At 33.9% G+C, this 21,496-nt stretch overlaps 1 protein-coding gene across 1 annotated transcript; it reads left to right on the plus strand.

The window, feature by feature from the left end:
• Positions 1 to 16,148: 16,148 nt before the first annotated feature.
• LOC131800845 (uncharacterized) lies at positions 16,149 to 21,178 on the plus strand. The gene is made up of 2 exons (XM_059118648.1): positions 16,149 to 17,768; positions 20,826 to 21,178. Exon 1 carries the CDS (start codon positions 16,513 to 16,515, stop codon positions 17,389 to 17,391), a length of 879 nt encoding a protein of 292 aa, XP_058974631.1. The 5' UTR covers positions 16,149 to 16,512; the 3' UTR covers positions 17,392 to 17,768; positions 20,826 to 21,178.
• Positions 21,179 to 21,496: the final 318 nt, after the last annotated feature.

The raw sequence follows: 21,496 nt of genomic DNA on the forward strand, positions 1-21,496 counted from the left end.
TCCCAATATTCGGTATTTTAATTATTTTAGCGACATTATTCGCCGGAATTGTTTCAAATTTGGTATTTGAAGTTCTATATAGATACTGCAGCCTAAGACTGAAAATTGTCTGTGCAGGTCTACGTCTTCGTATATCCCCCATATAACGATACCTCCCGATATTCGGTATTTTGATGATTTAAGCGACAATATTCATCGGAATTATTTCAAATTTGGTATTTGATGTTCGTAATGGATGCTACAGCCTATGACAGGAGATTGTCTGTGCAGGTCCTCGTCTTCGTATATCCCCCATATTACGGTACCTCCCGATATTCGGTATTTTGATGATTTTGGCGACATTATTCACCGGATTTCTTTCAAATTTGGCATTTGAAGTTCGTAATAGATGTTACAGCCTAAGACTGAAAATTGTCTGTGCAGGACCACGTCTTCGTATAGCTCCACATAACGGTACCTCGCGATATTCGGTATTTTGGTGATTTTGGCGACATTATTCACGGGAATTGTTTCAAATTTGGCATTCGCAGTTTGTAATGGGCACTACAGGCTAAGACAGAAATTTGTCTGTTCAGGTCCACGTTTTCGTATAGCCCCCATATAACGGTACCTCCCGATATTCGGTATTTTGTTGATTTTAGCGACATTCTTCACCGATTTTTTTAAGTTCCGCATTTGAATATTGTAATGGCTTATGACAAAAGTTACATTCGATATTTTTAAGATTTTATCAGAATTTTTAATGATTTTATGGTTTTTGAGAATTGCCAAATACGTTCCAAATGGTGGAGGGTATTCAATATTCGGCCCGGCCCAACTTACAGCTTTTTTATTGGATGTTTGTTAATTTGAAAATAAGAGGTGAAAATTATTTTCTTATAAATGTTTTCATGTTTTTTTTTTTTTTTTTGAACATAACTTTCGTTTATAAAACGAATTCAGTTCAAATTTTCAGTGAATAAAAATTCAGTCCCCAGAGTTTTCAAATTGCATTAACACACAGAATCAGGTCCCAAAAATTAACTTAAGATCATAGTGTGGTTTTCTTTTCCTTTCAAATTGACGAACAATGAGAATCTTTCAAATTGATGAACAATTTCAAATATTACTTATCTTGCTTTAATAAATTGATTTGCCAAACTATATTTTTTCCGATAAAATCCAAACAGCTAACATTATTTATTTAATCAAATGCAAATTGTGCCCTAATAATTTTCAAAATAAAATACAAATTGTGCCCTAATAATTTTCAAAATAAAATGCCTCTCAAATTTTCTTAAAAGAGGCACCTTCTTACAAATTTTACATTGTATTTAATAGGTTAAGAAGAAGAGTGGACATAATGTCTTATCTTCATAAAATATGTACGAAAAGTCCCTATATTATAAGCAAGTGTTTATATTTCACAAATGTATTTTTCTTTTTATGTGGCATTAAAATGTTATATTTAAAAAGATTATATTTAAGTTAGTATACCTTCGTAAAGTAGTAAAATACAAAAATTACAAAAAGTTATTGAATGATTTTTTATGTTTTCCTTCCCACTCTGAATCTGCAAATAAGAAAAATTCGTGTTATAACGCTATATGTTACACCAGATAGGGAAACGAAATGTTCTACGAAATTAACAAAAGTTAAAACTGAGAACATGTTTCACCACCTGTAATTTTGATGTTGGCGTGATTACAATTTCCATATTTTTTAGAATTTAACTTTTACTCCAAAAACTTATGTCTTAAAATGTATTTTTTTTTTTTTTTGAATAGTTACAAGTTCTATAAACCCTATATAGGACCAAGGTTATAAAAAAACGAACGATTGCACCTCGATATAAGTTTTCAGCAGTCAGCTATACTTTGTTCCAAGAATTTTAAGAATGCAGAATGATGCTTCTTTATGAATGGTAATTTTTTTTTTAAAATATTAAAATATTTTGTGATTTGACACAATTGTAATTGTCTGTTGAAGCCAATATTTAACCCACTTAATTTGACATTTTGGTTAGGTGAACTCTCACTTTTCAAGAAATAATAACTTTCCCTACTGAATTAAAGTATTCCGAAGGTTTCCGATGAATTTTCTAATCATATTCTTAGTAGATGTAAACGCAAAAACTCCAACATAAATCTACTATTTCTTCTAAACTCAGATAACCGTACCGTATTGAAACGAGGTGCTTGTAATAATAAGACATCTGGTTCTCGTGGAATTAATATTCGCCATAGATAATTTGTGATTTTAAAATCATATTCTCTTTAAAGAAGTGGGATTTTGCAATATGCCCATATACAGGGTGAAATAATTTTATTGAATGAAAGCAAAAATGTCGGAAATAGCATCAAATTTTAGAATAAATTAAGATGTGTTCGAATTGGTCATCTATGGCACGAATTATGGCCTTCAAACGGCCAATAAAACCGTCACACGCTGCACGAATGTTGCTCTGCGGTATTTTAGCCCATTCCCGGCAAAGCGCTTGCTTGAGGTGATCGACACTGTGGTATTTTTTAGTGCCAACAAAATACAGTGTGAGATAAAAAACTGCAAAAAAGTCAAACGCCATAATTTTAAAATTTTATTAAATTATGGCAAAAAATGTCGGAAATAGCATCAAATTTTAAAATAAATTTAGATTTGTTCGAATTGGTCATCTATGGAAAGCAAGGTTGGCACTAAAAAATATCAAAGTGTCGATCACCTCAAGCAAGCGCTTCGCCGGGAATAGGCCAAAATGCCGCAGAGGAACATTCGGGCGGCGTGTGACGGTTTCATTGGCCGTTTGAAGGCCATAATTCGTGCCAAAGGTGACAAATTCGAACAAATCTAAACTTATTCTAAAATTTGATGCTTTTTCGGACATTTTTTGCTTTCATTCAATAAAATTTAAGAAAATGTAAAAATTATGGCGTTTGACTTTGTTGCGGTTTTTTACCTTACCCTAAATATGTATAATAAAATCGGCCCCGTTTGACTCTTGACCTTTCTTTACAGGTTTAAAATACATTTGTAATTATCTCAATATAGGGTTTTAAAAACTATTTAAATGTATATAAGTCTTCCTTAAGTAGTGTAAAGCAAATAAATATAGATCGTATAAAAATTACTTGATTGTAATATATAATCGAAAACATTTGATTGATTTCCCTTTACTTTACTTTATTTATTTATCCAAGTTCTTATTTTCATACGACAACCTTCTTTTGTATCCCGTGCCTTTTTCCATACCTTTCTTCTTTTAAAAAGAAAAGAAAAAAATGAATGTTAAAATGTTTTTCATTCGTAAATTGAAATAAAATATCTGTTTATCCGTTATCATTACTATGCAAATATGATTGTAAGGAAAAAATAAGCAATTTTTTTAATTAAAAAAAAAAAAACAATTATCCATATAAAATTATATAAAAAACAAAAAAAAAAACGAGAATAATGTGATCGATTCATGTATGTCATAAAAGTATAATTAATTTTATTTTATATACATTTAAATTATTATAAAGAAGAGGAAATAAAACAGTAATTATATTTACTATAATTTTTAATAAAAAAAAAGAAAACTACATATGTTTCAAATTACATATACATATATTCATATACATAAACAAAAATAGTAATTGTGTTTGGGAGACAAAAAAAAATATAATGAAAATAACTAAAAATAATAAATCAAATAAATTTCAATTTAAGAATGTTTATTTCTCAGAGTTTTTTCTCTTTTTTTTGTTTGGAAATTGGAGTTATTATAGGTTTCTAAATCAGGGAATTGTCTTTTGCCTCAAAGAAGTGTATAGTACATTTTGATCGTGGAGCAATTACCAAGGTAATCTGGTGTAATCATACGATTACATTTTTTTATTGATGTCCATAAATTTTCAAATTTAAATCTTGAAGTTCTTCTAATACTGGCAAGAAATGTTGATTTGTTTCCGATCAAATATTTTGTAATTTTCTCGCCTTTTAGAGGCCTTATAAGTCATGTAAGGTTTGATTATGGAATGGTTGAATTGTGTTTCAAAGTATCATTTTGCTGCAGCTATGACAAAGTATGAAGATCAACAATATCACCGCTTGTTTTGCTATAATACTGGAAGAAGATTATCACTCGAATATTCAGACTTTATTTCATTGTAGGAAATTATCAGCGTAATATGTAGTTTTATACCGAATCATATAGCAGGTGTTGCGAAAAATTTTCAGTCGGTCATTCTGGAGTTTTGATCCCCAAAGACTAACTTAAAATAAAACGTCATTTGAGGACTACACAAAAACTAACAGCACCGTAGATGTTTCCTTAAGATGAAGAGTTTAATATCTCGATTTTTATATGATTAAGCGATTTCGTTCCGAGATTTAATTTTTATTTTTGTTTTTGGAAAAATCTTAATTTTTAAGGTATTTTGAGCCCACAAATGTCAAAAATTTACACAAAAAAATTTCCAATTTTTTTATTTTCCAGAAACCAATGTTCCAAAATTCGAACAGTCAAGTTTACACATATCTAAAGTCTTGAGCATGAAAAACCATGCTTTTCACATTTAGTGTAACGGTTACACACAGGGTGAGATGGAAAAAACTGCAACCAACTTCAGACTGCTGTCATTTCTAAGTCACTCGTCCGATAGCTGTTAAAATTATTCCAGTGACAGCATATTATATTGTTTACAAGCGAACAAAAGCATTTTTGAGATTTTCCAGAAAAAAAGTTATTCGTAATGGAATTCAAGCGTGATAGTTGGATTTCTTTATATTTGGCTGGAAAACCACAAGTGGCTATTGTCAGAGCACTCCAGCATTTAAATGAGAATAAATCGTTTGTGTCTCATACCATCGCTCGTTACCGTGTTACTGGTAGCGTAGCGTAGCCCGACGTCAAGGAAATGTACGGAAGAAAACAGCAACAACAGCGGAGATGGTTCGAAAAGTAAAAGGCGACTTGATCGAAACCCGCGTTGCAGTGGCCGAAAAATGGCTCGTGAGCTGAACATATCGCAATATTCTATTTGGCAACTATTGAAAAATGAGCTCTGAGTAAAGCCATTGAAAATCTAAAAAGTGCAAGAACCGCAACCGCACCACAACAGAAAGGAAATAGACTCAAAAGAGCTAAAGAGTTGCTTCGCTTGGCCGAAAGTAGTGAACTGCCGAATTTGGTTTTTTCCGATTCCGATGAGAGAACATTCGTTGTACAGCAGTTTGTAAACCACAAAATGATCGTGTTTACTTGCCAAAGAGGTCAGCTGAAAATGTGCACCTTCGGTTGGCCGCCAGAACATAAGCGCCGGCCATGGTGATGGTGTAGGCCGCCATAAAAACCTATGGTCGCTCTCCGCTCGTTTTATTCGACCTTGGTATTTGAATAAATGCCGAATATTGTCGCGAAAATATCCTGGAGGGTGTATTAAAGCATTGGGTACGCAAACATTTTGGCCGCAGACCTTGGACATTCCAACAGGACTCAGCACCATCGCACTCAGCACGCTAAACCCAAGCATGGTTACAAAATGAGGTTCCTCGCTACATTTCCAGCGTACAATGGCAACCGATCCGTTGGATTATTGTGTCTGGAGTATTTTGGAAAGCAAGATTGGCCATAATTCGTGCCAAAGGTGACCAATTCGAACAAATCTAAGCTTATTCTAAAATTTTATGCTATTTCCGACATTTTTTGCTTTCATTCAATAACATTTAAAAAAAATGTAAAAATTATGACGTTTGACTTCGTTACAGTTTTTTTATCTCACCCTGTATATCTGAACCGATTTCCACAAAATTTGATGTACTTACTTCTAGACTTAATTCCGTCGGATGTACCAAACAAATATTGTTTGCAAAATTTCATCTCAATCGGATAATAAATGCGAGCTGAATTTTGTTCACAAGAATACATGGACAGACGGATGGACTGACATCCATCAATCAACTCAGAAAGTGTTTCTATGAATATCCTCAGAAGTATATATGGGTCTATCTCGCTTCCTTCTCCCTGTTACAAATAAATGCACAAAAACATAATACCCATACCCATCGTGTAGGGTGTACAAATATTTTGTAACCTGATGTTTACACAAGGCAAATTGTCTTGAATCATCGTTGTTTTTTACTACCACATACAAACTGATTGACTTATTTTCGTCAATGTGAAGCATTTTTCAACAATATTAAACGCTACCAATTTTTGTCATAATAAACAAAACGAACGGAGGATTAGCAAAATAAGATTTTTATACCCTCCACCTTGGAAAGGAGGGTATATTAACTTTGTCATTCCGTTTGTAACATCCTTAAATATTCGTCTTAGACCCCATAAAGTATATCAGGGCTGTCATAGAAACCAATTTTGTCACTATTGGTTTTAAAAACGACAAGAAAACATGCTTTGGTGTCATGAAAATCAATGTTATGTGGCGTTTCCACTGCACTTGATTCGCTCTCTATTCGTTGTTTGACCCTTAACTATGAAAAAACTACCTAATTCTTCACACAAAATTTCCTGAGCGAACACTCATATTTGTACGTTGTTCAAATCAAATCACTCTCAGAACAACGAAAAATATGTCCCATCCCTAACAAATGAGAGCATTTATCGAAAAAATAAATTATGACATTTAAAAATTAAAAATAGAAAAATTTGATGAAATTTTAAAAATTTTCGGGAAGACTGAAAATTATGAATGAAAACTACAATGTTGAATGGCGTATGTACATTCAAACGAAAGTAAATTTTGTTTTCTCTCTCATTCGAGGTACGCATTTTGTCCACGAGTTAAAATTTCCACAGAAAACGCAAACAAAAGAGGCAACATTTTCAAAATGTTTCTATCGGCAGAAAAAATGTTTGACAAGTGTCTCTCCAGCAGAATTTAAAAATGGAAAAACACAAAAATGTGTTCAAAATGTCAACATTTACACAAAAAGTTGAAATCGTGAATGAAAATTGTAAAATTAATGATATAATAAATTTTTGGGAGGAAAACAATAATTTCTTCTATTCATATTAGTGAGAATTTCATGTATTTTCGTATAAATTGCCATTAAAATCAACAAACAAAATTTTTGAAAAAAGGAATTATTTTACTATGAATTACGAATCGTGCCGTATGAACGGGTTAATTCGTGTACCTAATTCTGAGAGCGAACTACGTTGTTCGGTTTCCACTGGAAACATGCTATTATAGGTTTTATTTTCGAATTAGAATTTTATCGGTTTTGGTTGTCATAGAAGCCAATGTTATTGGTTTTGTTATTGGAAATAAACCAAGTTGCTTAGAGCTGTCACTTTTCATTTGCTTTGGATTTTTTAAACAATTTTTAAAGGATATTCAAAGAACTAAAAATGTGGATTTTTAAAGGATATTCAAAGGACTAAAAATGTGGATGTTTTAAAAAAAAATTTAAAGGATATTCAAAGGACTAAAAATGTGGATTTTTTAAAGAATTTTTAAAGGACTATAGACGTGGATTTTGTAAAGAATTTTTAAAGGACTATAGACGTGGATTTTTTAAAGAATTTTTAAATGACTATAGACGTGGATTTTTTAAAGAATTTTTAAAAGTTATTTAAAGGACCATAAACGTGGATTTTTAAAGAACTTTTAAAGGATATTTAAAGGACCTAAACGTGGATTTTTTAAAGAAATTTTAAAGGATATTTAAAGGACCATAAACGTGGAATTTTTAAAGAATTTTTAAAGGATATTTAAAGGACCATAAACGTCAATTTTTTAAAGAATTTTTAAAGGATATTTAAAGGACCATAAACGTCCATTTTTTAAAGAATTTTTAAAGGATATTTAAAGGACCATAAACCATAAATCTGCAAAGCAGCTTTATGAGTAAGTTCACAATAAAAAAAATGTACTTACGCTATCTCCGGCAACTCTAATGGGTTGCTGAAATCTCTAAGAGCTTTTCTCGTCACCTTTTCTGAGCGTTCTTCGTCCAACAACACAAAAACTACCACGGGTTTCTGTTCGTGTGGCAAAACATTGCATGTATAGGTCCACGTTTTGGTATAGCCCCCATATTACGGTACCTCCCGATATTCGGTATTTAATTTTTTTTTTTGCCACATTTTTTCACGGATTTGTCTAAAAATTGGTATTTGTGGGTCATATTGGTTTCCAGCTCCGGTGGCGAAACATTGCATGTATGGGTCCATGATTTGGTATAGCCCCCACATAACGGTACCTCCCGATATTCGGTATTTTGACGGTTTTTGCCACATTTTTTCACTGATTTGTCTAAAAATTGGTATTTGTGGGTCATAATGGGTCCTAGTTCGTTTGGAGAAACATTGTTATTTTAGGTCCACGTTTTGGTATAGCCCCCATATTACGGTACCTCCCGATATTCGGTAATTTGATGATTTTTGCCACAATTTTTCACGGATTTGTCTGAAAATTGGTATTTGTTGGTCATAATGGGTTCCAGCTCCGGTGGCGAAACATTGCATGCATGGGTCCATGATTTGATATAGCCCCCACATAACGGTACCTCCCGATATTCGGTATTTTGATGGTTTTTTCCATATTTTTTCACTGATTTGTCTAAAAATTGGTATTTGTGGGTCATAATGGGTCCTAGTTCGTGTGGCGAAACATTGTAATTATAGGTCCATGTTTTGGTGTAGCCCCCATATAACGGTACCTCCCGATATTCGGCATTTTAATGATTTTTGCCACATTTCTTCTAATGTTTATTTTACCCTAAGGTGGAGGGTATTAAAAGTTTGGCCCGGCCGTACTTAATGTTTTTTTACTTGGTTTTTACTTTATTGTTGTTATTATATTCATAAATCTATTGTACTTACACAAATCAGAAATGGGTATGAAGTTAACAAGGTAAATTACAGAAAAATGCAGAGTTGAACATTATTATTTGAAATGAGGTAACCCCGATTTAGTTTTGCCATTGATAAGGAGTTGAGATCAATTCGTAGCTAATTTGAATTGTTTGCTAATAGTATGTTTAAATTACAAGATTTAATAAATCCATTGTTTTTTTGAAAACATATCAAATAAATCCTCATAAAAGAGTTTAACCCGGCAAAGGCTCTAATATAAATAAGCTATAATCGAGATTTATATTAAAAAGAATTAAAAATAATAACTTATCTCATACCATACTCTCGTGCTGCCTAACGTTTTTTTTATTATCTGTCAAGCAACTAAATGTCGCGTGTCACAAGTTTACATTTTACGACGTTTCAAATGACCCCAATTACATTGTTTTGTAATTAATCACTTTTTAAATTAAAAAAATTAAACTAAATAAAACACCAACAAAGTAATTGTCTCTCTGGGAACTTCATTACAAAGCTGACTTCTTAACAAAAAATAAAATAAATAAAGATTAGGTCAACTTTCAGCTCTATGGCACAATTACAGAAGGTACAATACATTACCTCCTACAACTTTTTAGTAGCTATACAGGTCGCAATTATAGACCAATCGACACAGAATTTCGCATGTAGCTAGAGTTTTGGGCGGGGAAGAAGCCTACCAAATTGGGTGGTCATCGGATAATATTTAGCGGGTAAAATAGACCATATCTTTTGTGTTGAAAAAATTCAAAAATTTTCATTAAACCGCAAATATTTTAAATCCTGGCGAAATCACGAAGCCATGACAAGGTTACTTCTGATCTTTACATTGATGTTAACATCCAACAAAACGGATATATAGCAAAATATGTGCGATATATATGTCTATCAAAGAAGATATGCTTGAAAGATCTCTTATATGTCGAGAACGGCTGAACAGATTTCGACAGTTCTCATTAATTCAGAATGGCCTTTTGGCAGGAAAGAAAAAAAGTCTAAAAAAAATCGCATAAAAATAGATGAAAATATAGATTTTGTAAAATTTTCTCATATTTTTTCAATTTTGTCATATTTTTGGCATATTTTCATTTTGAATTAAATATTTGGTAATATTTCTACAGCTAACAAAACTAAGTAGTTAGGATTTCAGGATATCATATACAGATCGCATTTATGGCCCAATCTTTACGAAATTTCGCATGGGGATACGATGAGGGTCAGAATAGAAGCCTACTCTTTTTGGAGATGGTCGCCATATATTTGAGGGTTGAAATGGACCAAAAAACTGCAAAATTGTCAGCAGGTCGTAATTATCGCCCGATCCTCACGCACATTTGAATGGGGGTTACCGGACATTGCAAAAGCCAAGCAGTTTCGGATGGCCAAAATACGAAAATGTCCATTCCAGTGACTTTTTGAAGAATTCACAAATACAGGAAAGACGCACTTCTGACTATTTCGTTAACGCTGATTTCGTTGAAGAATATAGTCAAATGTCTGTATCTCATATAGATGCGTTTCAGTCAAAAACCAATAATAAATGTTAATCTTTTGCCACTTCTGAGAGATTATAGGTGTTTGGGAAATATTGGTTCCAGATCTAGGAAGACCATTTAAGTGCAATATCTACCAATAAATTGGAAATGAGCAAATTAGTTTAAGTTGCTATTATTCGAAAATTAGAGAACGATCCCTGATGGTTTTCTTTTATTTTTTGTCACAATATCTTGTGGAATTCTTTCGAGTATCCCGCCTATATAAACAGTATGGTTTATTATAGTGTTGTAGGGTATTCAACGGTCGGCCCCGCTCGAATGTAGCCTTTGCTTACTTGTTATTTTTGTTTTGGAAAAAATTTCATTTTTATGGTAATTTGGGCCGGATGAAGATGTATATCGAAGGTATAAACAAATCTGAACCGATCTCGGTGAATTTGGCAGAGGTATTTTCGAGCTGTATCTGATGTCCGGTGCCGAAGATCATTGTTGTAGAGTGCATATTACGCATGTGAGAGACTTAAAACTCTAAATCAGATGAAACATATATGTATATGGGAGCTATAGCTTGGCTCAATAAGAAAGGTTCAAAGAAGCTAGAAAAATGCAACACTGTGCTGGAGTCTTATAGTGTCAAATAGACTTTTATCCTATGCAACAGTTGACATTGTTTATTTTTAATTTTTTAACAAATTTCTTATATTGGAAGAAAACCCGCGAAACAAGAATGGAATTTCGGGATTATTCCACAAGATTGAATCTAAAATAGTGAGACAATACAGTTTTATCACAAAATTTTAAAATTTGTTACCCAAATTTGCATTTATTTTGCAACCAAATTTGAAATAATTTTAAATTATTGTATTTTTTATTAAAAACAATACACACACATACACAAAAAGAAAAAAATTGTAATCAGGGGGTAGATTTGTTCTACCTTTTGTAATTATGCCATGGCTATATCTGAACCGATTTTCACCAAATTTTCAAATTTGATGTACTTACTTCTAGACTGAATTCCGTCGGAATTGCCAAGTTCATTTAGCCTGATATCAAATTTAAAACAATTTGGGTGAATGGTGTAGCTAAAATCATCAAAATATCGAATATCAAATAAACCATCATAAAAAGTTTAACCAGGCAAAGGCTCTAATATAAATAAGATATAATCGAGATTTACATTTAAAAGTATAAAAAATAATAACTCATCTGTTACCATACTCTCGTGCTGCCTAACATTTTTATACCCTCCACCTTTTTGTCATTCCGTTTGTAACATGTCTAAATATTGGTCGTACACCCCATAATGTATATATATTCATAATCAGCATAAAATTCTAAATCGATTTAACTATTATTATTTTAAAATTTAGCAGAATAATTTGTATTGTGTCTAGGATGGTTGGTATTGAAAATGACATATATCGGTCCACGTTTTGGTATAGTCCCCATATAACGGTACCTCCCGATATTCGGTATTTTGAGGATTTTTGCCCCATTTTTTCATGGATTTGTCTAAAAATTGGTATTTGTTGGTCATAGTGGGTTCTAGCTGCGGTGGCGAAACATTGTATGTATAGGTCCACGTTTTGGTATAGCCCCCATATAACGGTACCTCCCGATGTTCAGTATTTTGATGATTTTTGCCACATTTTTTTAGATTTGTCTAAAAATTGGTATTTCTTGGTCATAATGGGTTGTAGCTCCGGTGGCGGAACAATGCATGTATAAGTCCCCGTTTTGGTATAGCCCCCATATAGCGGTACCTCAGGATATTCGGTATTTTGATGATTTTTGCCGCATTTTTTCATGGATTTGTCTGAGAATTGGTATTTGTAGGTCATAATGGGTTCTACTTCGTGTGACGAAACATTGTATGTATAGGTCCACGCTTTGGTATTGCCCCCATATAACGGTATCTCCCGATATTCGGTATTTTGATGGTTTTTGTCACATTTTTTCACGGATTTGTTTAAAAATTGGTATTAGTTGGTCATAATAGGTTCTAGATCCGTTGGCGAAACATTGTATGTATATATTCACGTTTTTGTATAGCCCTATATAGCGGTACCTCCCGATATTCGGTATTTTGATGATTTATGCCACATTTTTTTACGGATTTGTCTGAGAATTGGTATTTGTAGGTCATAATGGGTTCTAGTTCGTGTGGCGAAACATTGTATGTATAGGTCCACGCTTTGGTATTGCCCCCCTATATAACGGTATCTCCCGATATTCGGTATTTTGATGGTTTTTGTCACATTTTTTCACGGATTTGTTTAAAAATTGGTATTAGTTGGTCATAATAGGTTCTAGATCCGTTGGCGGAACATTGTATGTATAGGTTCACGTTTTTGTATAGCCCCATATAGCGGTACCTCCCGATATTCGGTATTTTGATTTTTTTTGCCACATTTTCCCACGAATATGTCTAAAATTTGGTATTTGTGGGTCATAGTTGGTTCTAATGTTTCCATTACCCTAAGGTGGAGGGTATTAAAAGTTTGGCCCGGCCGAACTTAATGTTTTTTTACTTGTTTTATTATCTGTTCAGCAACTAAATGTCGCGTGTCACAAGTTGAAATTTTACGACGTTTCAAATGACCCCAATTACATTGTTTCGTAATTAAATGGGTCACTTTTTAAATTAAAAAAAATGAAATTAAATAAAACAAAAACAAAACAATTGTCTCGTAAACGATATGGGAACTTTTTTAGAAAGTTTCAGCTGACTTCTTAACAAAAAAAAAAAATAAGTACTGATTTGGCCAACTTCCAGCATATTACGTGTGTACGAAAACCCAATTTGTAAAAGTTATTACAAAAAGTTGTTCGATAACCCAAAAATCCAGTAAATTAGAATCAGAAAAAGGGCAATTTTGACAGTCGAGTTACTGAGATTTTGCAAATTCATAATGGACAAATCGTTCGTTTACTTTCCCAGTAAGATTTACTCAGTAAAATTTTACTGAGAAAAAAATACGAATTTTTCTCTCCTTCTAGAGAGAAAAATTGCAAAAAATAAACAAACATCATCTTTCAAAACATTTTTAAGGTAACAGGTGATTTATCGAAACAACTTTGGCGCAAATCTTACAGCAGAAATATTTTGACGCAGTTTTCCAATTCTCAGTAACTCAAATATCAAAATTTATCTCTCATTTCACTCTCACTTAACGGACTCGAAGAGCGTCCAGTAAAAATTTGTACAAATTATCGAGTAAACGAGCACTCCTAAAGCTGATTAAAAATCAGCTGCTTGATATTCGAAAATTTCAAATAATAATTTTATTTACTATCAAATGGGCAAAATAATGAAAGAGAGAGGGAGAATTTTGAAATAACTTTTCTATGTTGCATTTACACTTATTTAATAATTTTTAACAAAAATATAATCGAAATTCCCTCAAAAATTGCTAGAAAGGATTGTTAAAAATTAGTTGTATCTGTATGTTTATTGATGTTTTACACATGACGGAAAAAAAGAGACTTCAACGCTAGCGTGCATACTTGCCCATCCATGCTTTTGGTGTTCTGGACCGATTGATTTTGATTTTCTCGTACTTAATGTCTTTTAGAGGATATTAAAAATATACAATATCCCGACACCCAACGGGAAATAGTATATAGGGTCTCCGAACTCAATTTACATTTCAGGACGACGAATGCAGGGAAAACGTAGGTCGGAAGATTCACAAACTACTGACATTTTTAAGTTTTCTCTGAGATTACTATTTTTCCCAGAGAGTACGAAAATATCATAAAAAATATCAAAAACTAGAGATCAACCCTTCAAATTCCGTTTCACAATCAATCAACCTGACAACCGATTGAAAATCATCATAGGCTTCAAGAGAGAAAAATTATCCTCCTTTGATTCGAAGAAGAGCATTCGTCAGATAATGTACAGCTCCCAATGGTGGAGACATCCATGGTTGCTAAATATAAATCAATGATTTTAACAAAAGTAAGGAACACATAGAGAGGTACCGTTATACAGGGGCTATACGAGAACGTGGACCTGCATACGAAATTTTTAGAAATACGAAATTTGAAATAATTCGGGTGAATGATGTCGTCAAAATCATCAAAATACTGAACATTGGAAGGTACTGTTATATGGGGGCTATACGAAGACGTGGACCTGCATACGAAATGTTTAGGCATAAGCTGTAGTACCCATTACGAACTTCAAACACGAAATTTGAAATAATTCCGGTAAATAATGTCGCTGAAATCAGGAAAATAGTGAATATCGGGAGCTACCGTCATATGGGGGCTATACGAAGACGTGGACCTACATGGTCCTTTTACGAACTTAACCTGCCTACTGGCAAAATACACATATATGCAAAATTTTAGCCTTCTATTTCAATTCGTTCGAAAGATTACAACAGAAAGACAGACAGACAGACGGATTTAGAATTTTACGCTGATACAGAATATATATACTTTGTAGGATCTCATCATGAATATTTCGAGGAGTTACAAACGGAATGATAAAGCTAATACACCCTTCATAGAATGGTGGAGGGAATAAAAAAAAAAAACAAGCAAAAAACATTAAAAAACATTAAAACATTTGGCCGGGCCAAACTTTTAATACCCTCCACCTCCGGGTAAAGGAAACATTAGACTCCATTATGACCCACATATACCAATTTTTAGACATATTCATGAGAAAATGTGGCAAAAATCATCAAAATACCGAATATCGGGAGGTACCGTTATATGGGGACTATACCAAAACGCGGACCTATACATACAATGTTTCGCAACACGAACAAGGACCTATTATGACCTACAAATACCAATTTTTAGACAAATCAGTGAAAAAATGTGGAAAAAAACCATCAAAATATCGAATATCGGGAGGTACCCTTATATGGGGGCTATACCAAATCGTGGACCTAAACATGTAATGTTTCGCCAAAGGAGCTAAAAAAAAACTGTGGCATAAATCATGAAAATACCGAATATCGGGAGGTTACCGTACCAAAACGGGGACCGATATATCTCATTTTCAATACCAACCATCCTAGACACAATACAAATTGCTCTGCTAAATTTTGACGCTCTACGTCAAATAATGTGGGCTGTATCGTGATTTCAACAGACAGACGGACATCGTTAAATCGACTTAGAATTTTATGCTGATTTTGAATATATATACTTTATGGGGTCTACGACGAATATTTAAGGATATTACAAACGGAATGACAATGTTAATTTACCCTCTGGAGGGTATAAATATCCTAGTTAAGTAACGGAAAATGTTCCTGTTTTATTTGCCTTTGCGAATAAACTTCTCGTTTCTTGCAGGCAAACTTCTGAGGCGTACAACAGAGCTATGAAGTGGAGTAGTTTTGAGACTACTTTGATGTAATGCAACGATGTCCAGCATTAGGACATCGTAATGTACAATTGGTTAGGTTTTTCAATGTATTCGGGTTATTTTTGGACTAGTCTTTGTCTGTTATGGACGCGTGTTTGGAGTAGTCGTATTATTTGCAGGGAAGCCTAAGTTTCATCTTTTTGTACGAGACATGCTATCAATAGAATATATAGATGAGTTTCCGGTTAAAATCAAATAAGCCTGTGCAATTTTTGTTTCCTGGTCACCTCAAATTTTAAAATTATTCTCTCTCTTAAAACACTTAGCTCTCATATGCTGACCGGCATTTTTTTGTTTTTCTTCAATTCACAATTGAATTGAGAGCGAGAGAACACCAGAGTGGGAGCAAAAAAATCCAATGAAAAATAATCTCAAACCAACGAAAAATTAGCAAAACAAACCTCCCAAAGTGGTGGCCAATATATAAATGAACAATCGAATAATAAACGAAGGCAGTCAGAAAAAAAACCTGAACGTGAGAAGAACAACAGGCGGGAAACAACACCGACGACGACGACAAGTAAAGCCTCGGCAAAGTTAAACGCGTAACGAAGGAAACGGAAAGAAACATTTTTCGAGTGTTTCGATTGTGTGTGTGTATGAAAGTTTTCTCAAGTGGAAGGTTGTCAATTAACGTAATAGAAACCCCCTAAGAAAAGAGAGACAGAGAGAGGGAGGATAGAGAACCATTAGAAATAATAGGATTTATTAGCAACCACTTAACATTTGTTCAAAAAATAAAAACAAAATAACGGTCAACATTTCACAAAGTGTGCCCATAGGAGAGCAGGAGAAGAAGCATCATGACAGTTGGACCATTGAGAATTGCATTAGTTTTGGCAATTTTGTGCATACAAACAATTTGGACAATCCATATCGGCGGCAGTGTTCCAGAATATACGAACAGAAATGAATTCGTGGATACCCTAGAAATGAAACAGCGACACAAATCCCCTGAAAATCCCTTATTAAGGCAACAAAGTAGTGTTAAATATCACACAAACTTTAATGGAACTAAGGCTACCACCACCGCCACCGTCACCACCGGCGATGACTATGGCACCACTGCCGGTGCCAAAACCCATACTCATAGCCAAATAAATGCAATGCATGCAAAAACCAGTCGTCTACGACATCATACATCATACGATAAAAACGATGACGTCGTAACCACCAGTGGCGTTGGAAGCGGCAGCCGTAGCATCAGCATACATAACAATGAAAACACAATTGAGAACATGGAGCAAGAAACTCTGCTCTCACGCCAGAAACGTGAATTGTCCGATTGGCTCATTGCGCCCAACACACGTTGGTGCGGTCGGGGCAACTTGGCTAATGGTACCTACAATACCCTAGGCGGTGCCTCAATGGCTGACAAGTGCTGTCGTAAACATGATCATTGCAAACTTTTCATTGCCGCGATGAGCACTCGTTATGGTCTCTTCAATTATCGCCCATACACACTGTCGCATTGTAGCTGTGATCGCCGTTTTCGCACCTGCCTGAAAATGGCCAACGATGAGGATGCTAAAACAATTGGACAGCTCTTCTTCAATATGGTACAGACTCAATGTTTTGTGTTGGCCAAGGAACGAGTTTGCCTGGAGCGGGCCACGAATGGTACCTGTGTACAGGAGCAGATAAAACAGAAAGCCCACTTAAGGAACAATAAGAAATTTTAAGAATACCAAACATATTTTCTGTGGTTCGTTTTTTTTATTTTTTGTGAACTTGACACAAGTTTGCGGCTGCCGCTGCTGGTTATGTGTGTGTGTGTTTGGGTTTGTGTTCATAATCTGAAAAACACACACCAATGACCATGACGATGCCGATGTTAAAGATGCTCTAGAACGTTTACTTTTTGCAATCATTTGGCTTGTGTTCTTCATAAAAAAATAAATAAATAATGAACAAATTAGACATTAGGACAATACTTAACCTGATTCACAAATACTTACACACATCCATCAATGTGTTTTGATACCAATGTAGAATAACATTGAAGACTGCATGCCTTTTATGAGGGCTATACATACATTAAAATATTAGTTTTTTTAAGGTAAGTTTTTTTTTTGGAAAATATACATTAAATTTTCTCAATATTTACAGGGTGGGATAAAAAACTGCAACAAAGTCAAACGCCATAAATTTAATTTTTTTTTTTAAATTTTATTGAATCAAAGCAAAAAATGTCGGAAATAGCATCAAGTTTTAGAATAAGTTTAGATTAGTTTCCATTGGTCACCTTTGGCACGAATTGTGGCCAAACGGCCAATAAAACCGTTACACGCTGCCTGAATGTTGCTCTGCGGTGTTTTGGCCCATTCCCGGCGAAGCGCTTGTTTGAGGTCATCGACACTTTGGTATTTTTTAGTGTCAACCATGCTTTCTAAAATACACCAGACACAATCCGGAGATTTTGGTGGCCATTGTGCGCTGGAAATGAAGTGAGAAACCTTATTTTGTAACCATTCTTTGGTGACGCGTCCTGATTGCGATGGTGCTGAGTCCTGTTTGAAAGTCCAAGGTCTGCGGCCAGATGCGGCTGAGATGAAAAACTGCAACCAACTTCAGACTGCTGTCATTTCTAAGCCACTCGTCCGACAGCTGTAAAAAAGCGGCTTGATCGAAACCCGCGTAGTAGTGTCCGAAAAATGGCTCGTGAGCTGAATATATCGCAATATTCCATTCGGGAAATATTGAAAAAAAGAGCTCGGGGTAAAGACATTGAAATTCCAAAGAGTGCAAGAACTTACATCGCAACAGAAAGAAAATAGACTCAAAAGAGCTAAAGAGTTGCTTCCGAAAGTGGTGAACTGCCAAATTTGGTTTTCTCTGATGAGAAAACATTCGTTGTCCAGCAGTTTGTAAACAAACAAAATTATCGTATGTGAACGTGACAAAGAGGTCAGCTGAAAATGTGCATCTTCGGTTGGCCACCAGAACTGAAGCACCGGCCATGCTGATAGTGTGGGTCGGCATAATAGCCGATGGTCGTTCTCCGCTCGTCTATTAAAGCCTTGGGCACGCAAACATTGCAAACATGCTATTTCCGATATTTATACCGTCAGCCATATGGCTACGTGCCTAGTCGAAATAACGATTTTAGACCCTAGGTCTCTTTGGACTAAATCCGTTTCAGTGCATTTGGAGTCAAACTAGCGATGTCCGTACGTCCGTCTGTCTGGTGCGCACGATAACTTTCGAAGGGAGTATCCGATTTGGTCCAAACTTGGTACATCGCAATAATTTTGTCAAACTTAGATCGAGTTCGGAGATGGGCAATATCGGTCCACTCCTTCTGGTACCTCCCACACAAAAGGTCGAAATTTTCAAAAATATATATTTTTTTGCACAGAAAGAGGAACGATAATCTGATTTTGCTCCAACTTTGCAAATCCTAATATTTGCGTCAATGCTAGGCCTTGTGCGAAAATGGACAATATCGGTCCACTCCTTCCGGCACTTCCCTCACAAAGGGTCAAAATTTTAAATAATTACAAATCTCATAATATGTGATGTAAGAGTCCGATTGCCTTCAAAATTCAGAGATCCCAATATTTATATTTACACAAAGTCTGGTGTTAAGATGAAATATATCGGTCCACTCCTTCTGGAACCTACCCCACAAATTGTCAAAATTTTCAATAAAAAATATTTTTTGCACATATAGAGAAACGATAATCCGATTTTGCTCCAACTTTGCATATCCTAATATTTGCGTCAGTGCTAGGTCTGGTGCGACAATTGACAATAACGGTCCGCTCCTTCTGGTACCTCCCTCACAAACGCTCAAAATATTGAATATCCATAAAACTCTTAAAAAGCGAAATCAACATCCGATTCCATTCCAGACATGGTACATCTAAAATATTTCTATCAAGACAAGATCTGTTATAAAGAGATGGTAGAGATCGACCATTTCTTTTGCAACCTGCTCCACATAGCGTTCAAGATTTTAAAAATCAAAACGCTCAAAGAAAGCGAAATAATAACCCAACTGTCTTCAATTTTCACCAGACAAACATTTTTGAAAACACCAGATCTGTTGTGAAGATGCTATGTATCTGCGAACACCTTCTGTTACCTCACCCACAAAGGGGCACAATTTTCAATACTTGTATCTGTCATGAATTGCAAAACAACTCAGCGATTCTTTACAACTTGCTATATCTAAATATATGTCTCTCAACCAGAATCCTGAGATGAATATGGAATTTAAGATTTCCCATAAATTGGATATAAATGTTCAATTTTCATATATCATATTTATTTATGTCCGATAAAAAATGGACAATATTGACCCATTTTTTCAAAACCCTCTCCATCTCCAGTTTGAAAATCCCTCTCCAGTTTGAAAATTCATAACAGAAGTCAAAATATTTTTAAATAATCGAACATTGGCTGAGGGTATGCATCTGTCGGCAAAACCGACCGATACTTTTTTATTTGTTTTTTTTTTTGCTCTCATTCAATAAAATTTGATTTTAGCAATTTTCAAAAAAAAATAAAATCCGTTAACAATTCTGTTAAAATCTTAAAAATATCGAATGTAGCCGTTATGTTAGTGTCTATACGACGACGTGGACCTGCAAAGGCATTTTTGTCATAAACCATTACAATATTCAAATGCGAAACTTGAATAAAAAAATCGGGGAATAATGTAGCTAAAATCATCAAAATTCCGAATATAAGGAGGTACCGTTATATTGGAGCTATACCAAGACGTGGACCTGCACAGACAATTTTCTGGCATAGTCTGTAATATCCATTACGAACTTCAAATACCAAATTTGAAACAATTCCGGTGAATAATGTCGCTAAAATCATCAAAATTCCGAATATCGGAATCAGATCAAGAGTATATATACTTTGTGTGGTTGTGTTACAAGTGTTACAAACGGAATGACTAAGTTAATATACCCTCCATACTATGGTGGAGGCCATAAAAATGTCAATTTTATGGTGTTTGGCTATGTTGATGTCTTTTTATCTCACCCTGTATAATAAAACAAAATAATAATTTAGCTACTAATTTCATTTTTAAATATTAATAAAACTGTTGTTACTCAAAATGCTAAAAATCTAATAATTTCTTATTTCTATATAATTTCAGTTTATTTAAGGACCCATATTCCCGCATAGTACATGGATTACGTCAAGAAAAAACGTTCTCAAAGAAATTGCATCCAAATTATGGCCACAACATAGCTACTTACTTAAAAACAGTTACTAAGATTAAGTTTTAATGTATTAAATGAAATATTTAAAAATTAAAATAGTAAAGGCATTACACATTTATTTAATATTTAATAACAAATGTTAACGATAAGAATTCTATTTAAAAATTCATTTTTCAAAAAATGAAAAGTGTCCACAGTATAAAGAAAAAAGTGGACATTGATCTTGATAATGAAATGGAAGTAAACCAAAAGAACATCAACTAAAACAACGAATTTAAATCTAACAGCAACAATAATAATAATATAAAAATCTTTCCCCGTAGTGCTCTCAATTTTTTTGTTTGTCGAAGTTAAATATTCTAACAAAAAAAAAAAACAAATAGAATTAAATGTGTGTGTATTAAACATGTAGTTCAAAGTTTAAATATATTTAGTAGCCATAATTAAGATTATTATAAAATGTTAAAAGATTTGAAATGTTTCTATTTTTTTAACAGTTTCTAGCTATTAGACATATCATTATATTATTATTATTAATTAGAATTCAGATTATTATGTACCAAGAGAAGCCACTTAAGTAGATTACAAACACTATAAATATAAT

The sequence above is a fragment of the Musca domestica genome, unplaced genomic scaffold (assembly GCF_030504385.1).
Source record: "Musca domestica strain aabys unplaced genomic scaffold, Musca_domestica.polishedcontigs.V.1.1 13, whole genome shotgun sequence".
NCBI lineage: Eukaryota > Metazoa > Arthropoda > Insecta > Diptera > Muscidae > Musca > Musca domestica.

What these genes read in the sequence shown, in the direction of transcription:
- LOC131800845 (XM_059118648.1), top strand. Translation starts at nt 16,513, where the DNA reads ATGACAGTTGGACCATTGAGAATTGCATTAGTTTTGGCAATTTTGTGC.